Below are 11,586 nucleotides of genomic sequence, written 5' to 3' on the forward strand. Positions count from 1 at the left end.
TTCCAAATACTCCCATCTGGCTGGGACTAATGCCCAAAGACTCTAAAACTCTCTTCTTACACCGTGACTCAAATTACAAATTGATCTTCTCTACCTTCTGAATTCTATTCTAGCTGGTACCTGCCATTGTGAGTAACCTACAGCTTATCACCTTTGCAATTTAAATAAGATTAAAGATGATGTCAAACCGTTTGCTATTTCCATATCTATTTCCCTTGGCAAATTGGCATGCAACCCACCTGGATAAGGCTAATCTTCCATTCCCCATTTCTCAATCCAATTTGCTCAGCTCATACCCCAGAATCTCATCCTTCCTTGTTTGCACAAGAACATAATGTTCAAGGAATTTCCCCTGACACTTTCCTACATTTTAATTTCTTCCATAGGCCCTAAAAATCTGAACATAGGATTTGCAGATATTGAGGTCCTATGCCCTTAGCACTGATGTGTACTTTAAACCTTGACTAATTATTTTCTTCCTGCAGAAAATTCTGTCCTCTCCAAGCTGCCCATTATCCTGGTACAGGGTGGCAACACATGATAAGGAACTCATAAAGTTGGTTATAGCAGTGCCTGCTTGTCTCCCATCCCTTTGTTGTACCCTTCTCTGCAGTCCTGTGTCAATAGGTGACAGAAAGTGAACAGAACGCTTTCACATATCAGCACTTCCAGAAGTTGCCAATACTGAGAACTGGCTACAGAGCATGATACTGATATTCCTGCCACATCTTACTTTTTAAGATGGCCATCGTGATGATACTGCTGTTTTAACAAGGTTATGTTGCCCTTGGCATTTTTTAGGGAGGTCGTAAAAGTAGCAATTCTGAAAAGTTTGACTTTTGATGGGTTTTAGGGCCAGCTTGATTATAGCTAACAGATACTGCCTCAAGAAAAGGGCTTTCAAATAAAAAAAAATTGAACAATGAAAGAGGAGTGGCCAGTTCTCCCAGGTCAGCTTTACTCTGGTTTGATTTGGTTTTTGGCAGTCTGGCTAATCACTGAAAGCAGTCAGGCAGTTTGAGGCTGCTGATCTTAGAAACACTGACATGGAAGAGGTTGTTCCATGCTGCCATCTCTCTCTCTCTCTCTCTCTCTCTCCTGTAGGACCCTGTGTTTGATTTTTCCTTTCGTGCTAAGGGGTGTTTATGGGGATTGCTGCAAGTATTTGGAAAGCATCATTAAGTTGGGATAATCTGTTGGGTTTTCAAATAGGTTAAGTTATTGTCTATTCTGTTCTCTTTTGTTTGTGTTTCATTCAGTAATCTTGTAAATAAATTCTGTTTTGTTTAAAACTAAGTGGTATTGAGCCCTAACCCTGAGCCCTCAAGCAAGCTATCGGAAATCATCACATGATATGTGACCACACATAATATCACCACCACTAGTCAAATGCCAGTGGTCACAGATCAGGCCCTTAATGGTCATTACTTGTTCACAAGGAGTCTCAGTTCACTAGAGTGAACAAGTGGACAAGCAATCCCCTGCCATATCACTTGACTTCCCATCCCTCCCCAGCAGCTTGCAGTGTTCTGATCAAGTTAAGGGGTGCAGTGAAAAACTTCCAGCCAATGTTTCAGTTTAACAATGAGAAACGCTGGCTGATATGAAAGTTTAACCTGATTTATCTCTCCACATATACTGCCTCATCTACTAAGTGATTGCATCTTTTTTTTTCATTTCAGGTTTCTAGATTCTGCAGTATCTTCATTTCACTTAAAACTGTGGCCAGATGGGCTGCTCAAAATAATGAACTTACGATGGGAAATGATGAACTTGTCATGAAGTTACAAAAGGTGGGCAATGATTAAAGCATGCTGGGAAATGGAACCCAGTCATGGCTGTGCAAAATAACATGCTGCTGAATCAAACAGACTGCAGCCACCAACTGATGGTTTGCAACTAACTTGGTAGCTGCAGACCATACAATACACACCTGAATTTAGGTTTGAGTGGTGACAATGGACATCGTCCTCAGGACAATCGGAAATATCAAGGTGCGTACCAGACACAGAGGTGCCTCACACCCTTATTTGGAGCAGGCTACGTGTACCCAGGACCTCGAGGAATGGAGGCGGAAGGACAATCCTGCCATCAACATGCCAGTGCCTGGTTGGGTCTGATAGATCAGGGTGATTGAGCCCGATCGATCTGTTGGAGGACAATCAAGACCCTTCCAAAAGAACATGAAGACTTTGGAGTATAAAAATCGCTGTAACACCAAGCTCAGGAGCAGTAACTCGAGAATGACAACCAAGAAGAGAAGACAGCCCTGAGATCATCAGGAGAAGAACAGACAACATCAACACGTAGAACATGGCCAAGTTCTAGTGTGGTGGGATATGATCATCCAGAGATAAGTTAAAGCACAGATCGATTTGCATAGTAAATTGTTAGTTTATAGTGTATTTTGTTGTTATAGTACTAATTATAGTACAAATATTGTTGTTTATTATTATTGAAATAACTCACAGTTCTTTTGCTGGTATATGAGTTAAAACACACTGTGTGGCAAGTGCAAAAACATCTAATCAAGCTCTGACTTTGTGACATTTATAAATATGCCTTTGTCCATCCGTAACCATTCTGATGGTTGATACGTGTTGATATATTATTTTATAGCAAATTGATCATTTAGATTCACCTTTTTCAGGTTTTCTTGATAGTTAAGGTGTTTAAGACTGGGGTAGATCTCGCAACCTACCTCTGAACCTTTTCCAAAGTCTCAATATCACATATTACATGAAGGGATCAAGACTGGACACAGTATTTCAAACAAGGACATAATAAATTAGGACTGGTCTATGCCAGTGTGAACGTTTGTCTTAAATGGCATGGCAAGTCTTAATCACCTAGGCAAAAGTGAGGACTGCAAATGCTGGAAATCAGAATCTAGTTTAGAGTGGTGTTGGAAAAGCATAGTGGATCAGGTAGATCCGAGGAGCAGGAAAATCGATGTTTCGGGCAAAAGCCGTTCATCAGGAATGAAGGCTATGTGGTGCCTGATGAAGGGCTTTTGCCCGAAATGTCGATTTTCCTGCTCCTCAGATGCTGCTTGTCCCGCTGTGCTTTTCCAGCACCACTCTAATCTAGACCCCAAGTCTTCATCACCACCAAGAAATCTTACTGACACTGTTTTTGGAATTGCTTTGAGACATTCAAAATAAACAAAAAGTTTCTTTTACTTTCCTTCTCTATCTTTTAAATTATTGTCGTAATCTTGCCTTGCCTTCCCTTTGATTTTAATTTGTATTTGATTTGACACTGAATTCACTATTCTAGCTTTCATTTCTTGGTACGGATTCTTATGATGCTCATTAACCATTATCTGATTAGTTAAGGAAATACATGTTTATTTGCTTCATTCAGGTCCTTTGTTCTCTGTAGAGGCACCACATGGTTTGGCTGTCCGTGGGTTGGTGTCATTCATTTACCACTCTTAGCAATATTATTGTTTAGTCGTGAATGAATGTATCTCAACATGTGTGAGTTCTGTCACATCCAAAGCTCATATAAATAATAAAAAAGATGTTGCTGCCACTGAAATCTGCCAGTCTGTTGCTTTCCAGGTTTAAGAAAGTAGATAAATCAGGAATTCATTAAAATTAATGCATCAATGGATAACAAATGCAAATGAAGTCAAAGACTGCCAGATTTCAAAGCAATCACATTCTGGTGCCTGCATGGAGCATCTGTCATAGATGCTCATGGCTGATGCTACCTTCAGAGCCATGAGTAAATCCAGAGACAATTTGAAAGAAAGGTTTGAAGATGATATAATCAACTAAACTCTTCTGCTGAGGTTTGAATCATGCAAGCACCATTGATTTCTTTAGCGATATCAAGTAGTTGGATTTAGATGCGTTAATTTGCTCATTCTTCATCTCCTACCTTTATCATGTTCTGATGTTATAAACCTGTAGCAGCAAAAAGGAAATTTCCATCAACTTTTACTACTATTTGGTGTGTGGCTGATGAATAATGTATGTGCTAACAGAATTAAACCTACAAATATGCTTCATTGCAACCAGGGAACACAATTATAATTAAGTGTTTTTTTCAGCGGTCGTGCTTATTTCTCCTCAGCACCCATGTTGTGCGCATGTAAGGTGTAGGACACAGTGAAGAAACAAGTGTAGATCATTTTATTCATATTCCACCAACAGGAAGAAAAAGCACCTGAGTGGCCAGTGACAACAATTATAATTTAATGTGGAAAATGGCTAGTTATCATAATTTATTGGAACTTAATGCACTCATTATGGTTGTTTATAGTTCAATGTGGAAAATGCTAGGTAAAAATTAAAATAATTGCTAAAATAAATGCAGCAATGGTTACTCTCCTAGTGGTTTGCAATACCATACAAAAGATTATTCTAGCCACTTAGCATATAATTACATACAGGCAATTTTCCCTGCCTTTTGGGAGTAGAACAATGATTTATAGATGCTCCTTTCATTCTAAAAATAAATGCTATGATTCTAGTGTCTGGTCGCATTTATCATTAAGAATAACTGTTAACAAAAGAGACATTCTTAACGTCTGTTCTTCAGATATTCCTGGGAAGAACTGTCCTGACTAGGCAAGATAAGTATAAAGGCATTGTAAGTGACTTCTTATGTTCTAAAATTAGCAAGAAGCATATTGCTTGTCAGTAGAAATGGAACACAGTACTATATAGTTTTATCTGCATCGGTGACTAGAACAACTCTTGTACAGTTTGGTATCACTGAGATAAGTACTTCAGCCAGCTGGTTACATTATGTTCTGAAAGAATGAAGAGAGCATTGTCTGGGATGTAAGCAAACATAGTATATCCAGCAAAGTAAAATTTGCACAACGAAGGTTAAAGATTTTGACGATGCACGGGAGTTTAAAGGTTGCAAATCTCATTGTTCCTGGTGCATATCATACTAGAATGAAATGTTAAGCATACTTACATTGAAGAAGGAAATAGAAAACTGTATAACTAAATTTCTTGCATGCGTGAGATTTATGCAAACTGATTACTTTCACCTAAGACAAAGAATATATTAGACAATGTATTGATTTAAGATCAAAGTCATTTACAGATGGCACTTTAAACAGCTTGCTTCAAAGAGCACTAACATATGGACAAGTAATAACAGGCCACTCAGCCCTTCAAGCATGCTCCACCATTCAATAAGGTCATGGATGATCTGATTTCAACTGCAACTCTACACAACTGCATTCTCTGATAACCCTTCATCCCCTTGGCATTTCAGAATCTTTTTACCTCTGCCTTAAAAATAATTAAAGCTTCTGCACCCACTGCCTTTTGAAGAAGGGAATTGTAAAGACTTACAACCTTCTGAGAGAACTTACTTTTCTTCATCTCTGTCTTAAATGGATGGCTCCTGTTTTTAAACTATGACAGCAAGTGCTAGGTTTTCCTGAAACAGGAAACATTCTTTCCACATCCACCCAGTCAAGACACTTCAAGATCTCAAGCACTTATGTCACCGCTGACTCTTCTAAACACCACAGGATACAACCCGAGCCTTTCTAGACTTGATTCATAAGGCAATTAACTCATTTCAGGTATTAATCTGCACAACCTTCTCTTATCTGCTTCCAACACATTAACACCCTTCCCTAGGTACAGTGACCAGTACGACACGCAGTACTCCAAATGTGATCTCATCAACACCCTGTATAACTGAAGCATCGCTCCTTATTCTTGCATTCAATTCTTCTTGCAGTAAAACAACATTCTATTAGCTTTCCTGATTACTTGCTGCAACTCCATACTAACCTTCTCTGAGTCACACACTAGGACACCCATGTATTTCCGGCCTACAATCTCACAAGATTGGGAGAATATGCATCCTTCTCATTCTTTCTGCCAAAACAATTTCATACTTTCCTAAATTATACTCAATTTGCCAGATTGTTGCCAACTCACTTGACCAATCTATGTTGCTTTGTAGGATCCTTATTTCCTCTTTACAACTTACTTTCCGATCTATCTTTGTGTCATCAGCAAATTTAGTTACCATACCTTTGTTCCCATCATTCAATTAATTTCTATGAATCATAAAGGGTTGAGGTCCCAGTACTGACTCCTGTGGCACACCACTCATGACACCCTGCCAGCCTAAAATAGTATCCATTTATCCCCATCCTTCGCTTCCTGTCAGCTAGCCAATCTTCTACTCATGTCAAGACATTACCATCAAAATCAAGAGCTTCTATTTTCTGTAATAACCTTTAACGTGGCACCATATCAAATGACTTATGCAATCTAAGATCGATATATCCATTGGTTATTGTTGATTCATAGTACATGTTACTTCTTCAAACAACTCCAAAATATTAGATAAACATAATTTCCCTTTCACAAACCAATGTTTGTTCTGCCTTTCTTTTTACCTTGAACATACTATAACATCTTTAGTAATAGCTTCTAACATTATTCCTATGACAGATGTTAAGCCAACTGATCTGTGGTTTCCTGCTTTCTGCCTCCCTCCCTTTTTGAGAAAAGGCGTGACTATATCTATTTTCCAATTTGAATCATTGAATCCCTACAGTGTGGGAGCAGGCCATTCAGCTCATCCAGTCCACACCGACTCTCCAAAGAGGCATCCTACCTAACCCCCGTAACCCTGCATTTTCCATGGCTAATCCACATAGCCTGCACATACCTGGACACCAAGGGCAATTTAACATTGCCAGGACACCTAACCTGTACATCTCTGGACTCTGGAAGGAAACCGGAGGAAACCCACACAATCATGGGGAGAATATGCAAACTCCATACAGAATGTCATCTGAGGATGGAATCAAAACCCGGGTCCCTGGCACTGTCAGGCAGTAGTGTTTATCACTGGGCCACTGTAATTTAAAGGCTTCCTTGAATCTAATGAGTCATGGAAAACTAATACCAATGCAATAACTGTCTCATTAGCGACTTCTCAACCTGAGCTACAAATCTTCTCAAAACTCGCTAACTTATTTTAAGTTTCTGGGATGAATTCTATTAGGATCTGTGGAATTGTCAAGTCGCAGTTCCAACAAGGTGCTGAACTGAAGGGAAATTTTATATCTCACTTCTAAACCAAAAACCCAATTTTATATGAAGTACAAACATTTTGGGCAACACATTTATAAGTAACATTTTTCCAAATATAACTCTGGTCCAAGTACTGGTGAAGAAAATTAATCTTTTTGAAAAACAGCTTTAATGGCAAACATATGCACTAAAACATCTGCGCACTCTACCATGTGTTTCAAAAGTTTAATTATGAAAGCATCAGAGCCACTCTCATTTAGTGAGTCATCTGAATGAGACTGACTATAGGTCAAATCTTTTTCTTCTCTTCCTTCCAAGCTACTATAGCTTTTCCATTTTGATCATCATCATGTGTTCAGTGTCACAGTTCAATTTTGAGAATCCACATATGCTGCTTTCTAATCTCTCTGCTTTCGCAGAATTCCAGTCTGGATACATTCACTGTCAATTGTACTTTTCCCTTCCAAATACATTTTGTTCCTACATACTAACCATGTTTTAATTGTGATAGAACATAAAACCAATAATATTTCAGAATCAGGAAAAACAAATGAAACAAAAAAGATTATTCAATGTATCAACCAGCCTTCTCAAAGTATCTCTCAACTTACTCTCCTCAATCTATTTCAATTCCTTCTCCTTGAAAATTGGAGAAGTTCATTTGAGGTGAAAAGATATTGATCTTTTTTCTTTAAACTCTCAGAATCCTATTAACTATTATTTCTGCCATTTGATTAATTTACTTTGGCAAATTTTGTCAACTTTCTTAGCAACCAGGAAAGCCATTATCAAATTATCTCAAGTAATCTTTCATTTTATAAAAAAAAGTTCTTCCAGTTCACAAAACTATGCAAATACATTCTAAAAGAAATCATACACAGAAAAGCTAACTAGAGGCTAACTCTCCCCTTTATGCATTTTCTCCAGGTTATGTGCTTTTTAAAACAATTGCAAATCCAGTGAAAACACTGCCAATTTTTATGATTAGATTAGATTACCTACATTGTGCAAACAGGCCCTCCGGCCCAACAAGTCCACACCGACCCTCCAAAGAGTAACCCACCCGGACCCATTTTCCTCTGACTAACGCACCTAACCTATGGGCAATTTAGCATGGCCAATTCACCTGGCCTGCACATCTTTAGATTGTGAGAGGAAACCCGCACAGACACAGGAAGAATGCGCAAACTCCACACAGACAGTCATCTGAGGCTGGAATCAAACCTGGGACCCTGGTGCTGTGAGGCAGCAGTACTAACCACTGAGCCACCGTGCTGCACTTATCTTTTTCTTATATCTCTTTAACACTGAGTGTACCTATCACAGTTGAAAGCAACAACTCACGACGTCCTTCCCAAGGGCAGTTCGGGATGAGCAATAAATACTGGCCCGAGCTAGCAGCATCCACATCCTATTAAAGAAGATAACCATACAACTTGGCAGAGATTTGATCTCTTCCAGCACATCTCCTTCAAATGGTGATAGCATTCATTTTATTTCAAAGCACACACATTTCTCATGTGCAACTTTACTTTCACGTAAGTAAACCTCATAAAAGAATTGCGACTGGAGATTAAACGGCAGCCCCACTCTGATGGCAATGAAACTTGACCTCAAGAGGTCTTTTCACCCACAACAGTCATGCCAGATGCCCTTTTATTCATCAAACTGGCAGTTTTTAATGTGTCGACTTCCCCCCCCCCCCCCCCCTCCCAAATTTGGGCGGAGAAAACACTCAGAAATCAATATTCCAAGATCAATGAACAAGAGATTAAGGACAGAGCTGTTACAGTAAAAGAGTAAGAGAAAATGTGGTTCCTTTTCACCAGATCAAGAAGGTGGTTCACTGTTGAGGCTGGTTTCTATGTCTTTACTTCTGGGTGAAAGTGGAGATCCCGGTCCCTGAAAGGCGCGGGTTCTTGTGTTGACCATCAGTGACACCCCCCCCCCCCCCCACTCCCCAACAAATAAGATTTAAAACAAGATGATCTGATCGTTTAAGTCATTGTCATTTGGGGGGGGGGGGGAATTTGCAGTGTCTACGTTGGCTGCCCGGCAGCTATCGCCACATTTAATTTTCCCGGATGCCTAAAGAATGGCAAAAGAAATGCAAGTTCTTGCTTTTTAGCAGGTTCAGTGTTTAAAATCACATCACAGTTGAAAGCGTGTAAAAAGTCACAAGCTGAGAGCCTTGTCTTAAAACACTTACCAATCCAGGTTTAGCGAACAGTATTTAGGCCAGTGAAATTATTTTTACACTAAGTTGTCAACGTGTATAGTACTTTCTGGATTAAAGAAAGTTGTACCGGAGCACTGCTCTGCCCCAAACTCTCCCACAGCAGCGGAATGCTTTGGAACTGAAAACCATGGAAGTTAGGGCTCGAGTGGAAATTGCAGTTTCAATTTAGTATGACTTTTCCTGCCTGGACTACAGAATAAACGTGATATACTCACAGTTTACGGGAGCCCCTGGAAAACCCCTTTGGAAAATGATCGACTTCCCTGCCTTCACAAGTGACACGATCGTCCGATTTACAGCTACAAAGTTTGGGGCAGTTAGCACGGGAGAGAGGATACAGAACCAGGCAGAGCAGCAAGAGCAAAAGCCGAGACATTTTTTTTGTTTGTTGTTTAAATACTTGTTTCACATAGTTCTGATTGTTCCAAAGAAGCTTCGACGCTGCAAAATATGAGATAATTGTTGCACTTTCGACCGATCGTCCCGTAACAATATCAGACGTGCCTGGAGCTCAGAGGCGGAGCTGCATGAGGGGTTGGGGGTGGGGGGACCCTTGCAGGGTGGGAAACAGCATCAGTTACAAATGTGATTCCAATCCCACTCTGGGACGTTACCCTGATTCTTTTCGATTCACCTCCGGACCTCAGGAGACGCCTTGTCAGATGGTCAAGTAAACTTTTTTTCTTACTTGTCTGAGTCCTCTCCCGCCGAAGACAACGGTGATCATTTGGCAAAACAAATGCACTCGACCTTCCGCGGTAAAACCGCACCGTAACTAAATTAACTGGGCACAAAGAAAACACTTCATAAAACTTAATGGCCAGGTCTTTGATTAATGAAACATAAATAGCTGCAAGTGTTATTTTAGTTATAAATCACACAACACCAGGTTATAGTCCAACAGGTTTAATTGGAAGTACACTAGCTTTCGGAGCGCTGCCCCTTCATCAGGTGGTTGTGGAGTGTACAATTGTAAGACACAGAATTTATCGCAAAAGTTTACAGTGTGATGTAACTGAAATTATACATTGAAAAATGCCTTGATTGTTTAAGTCTCTCATCTGTTAGAATAACCATGTTAGTTTCACTTTTTTAAAAAACGTTATATTCTCAGGTTAACTTTAACAATTGGTGCCAGCCCAGATAATGTTTTGAAGGTGTTAGCCCCCTGCGTGCTGCTGTCTGTGCCTCAATTAGATTCCCTACAGCATGGAAACAGGCCCTTTGGCCCACACTGACCCTCTGAAGAGTAACCCACCAAGATCCATTCCTCTATATTTACCCCAACTATTGCACCTACCACTATCGGCAATTTAGCATGGCCAATTCACCTGATCCACCCATCTTTGGATTGTGGGAAGAAACCCACGCTGACACAGGGAGAATGTGCAAACTCCACACATCCTGAGGTGGGAATCGAACGCGGGTCCCTGGCGTTGTGAGGCAGCAGTGCTAACCACTGAGTCACCATGCTGCCCCTAATGTTTAGACTGATTCCAATCTAAAATGATGAATTAACAGAGTCTTACATGGATTCATGTAGTTTTTGAGCAAAGTACAATGTAACTCTGCAAGTATAAATTCACCTCACAAATGTATATGTGTGCATGTGGGTTTGTGTGTGTGTGGTGGGGGGTTGTGAGTATCTGTGAGAGAGAGTGTATATGTGTGTGAGTGAGTGTAAAGGAGTCTAAGTCTGTGAGAGGGTGCATGTGTGAGTGTGTGTCTGTAGGAGTTTGTGTGAATGTCTGTGTGTGTCTGTGTATAGGAGTGTCTGTGTGTGTATGTGTGTGTGTATAGGAGTGCCTGTGTGTGTGTGTATAGTGCAATGAGAGACTTAACAAACAATCAAGGTGCTTTTCATTGTATAATTTCAGTTACATCACACTGTAACCTTTTGCTATAAATTCTGTGTCTTACAATTGTGTACTCCACAACCACCTGGTGAAGGAGCGACGCTCCGAAAGCTAGTGCTTCCAATCAAACCTGTTGGACTATAACCTGGTGTTGTGTGACTTTTAACTTTGAACACCCCAGTCCAACACCGGCACCTCCACATCAGTGTTATTTTAAGTCTGTTTGATAGTTCAAAATCTGTATTGTTCAGCCACAAATAGCTTGGATGGAACATCATGCATTTTTTTTTCAGTAAAAGCAGGGAGAAATGTTTACTGGGATCAATTTGGAATTGTAAAATGTTGCCTTCCTGAGATTTGGGTTCAAACTTGGGGGGGTGGCATGGTGGCTCAGTGGTTACCACTGCTGCCTTATAGAGCCAGGGACCCGGGTTCGATTGGACGATTGTCTATGTGG

At 40.2% G+C, this 11,586-nt stretch overlaps 1 protein-coding gene across 1 annotated transcript in view; it reads right to left on the reverse strand.

Moving 5' to 3' along the window:
* Positions 1–9,728, reverse strand: part of LOC122552860 (follicle-stimulating hormone receptor-like) — a 239,891-nt gene extending 230,163 nt beyond the window's left edge. Inside the window, exon 1 of the mRNA XM_087990971.1 lies at positions 9,489–9,728. Coding sequence (XP_087847097.1) covers positions 9,489–9,649 — 161 coding nt within the window. The 5' untranslated portion in view covers positions 9,650–9,728. The remainder of the gene's footprint in view (positions 1–9,488) is intronic.
* Between the last annotated feature and the right edge of the window lie 1,858 nt (positions 9,729–11,586).

This window comes from Chiloscyllium plagiosum, unplaced genomic scaffold, assembly GCF_037043375.1.
Source record: "Chiloscyllium plagiosum isolate Xiang-an unplaced genomic scaffold, Cpla_swu_hap1 HiC_scaffold_10, whole genome shotgun sequence".
Classification (NCBI taxonomy): domain Eukaryota; kingdom Metazoa; phylum Chordata; class Chondrichthyes; order Orectolobiformes; family Hemiscylliidae; genus Chiloscyllium; species Chiloscyllium plagiosum.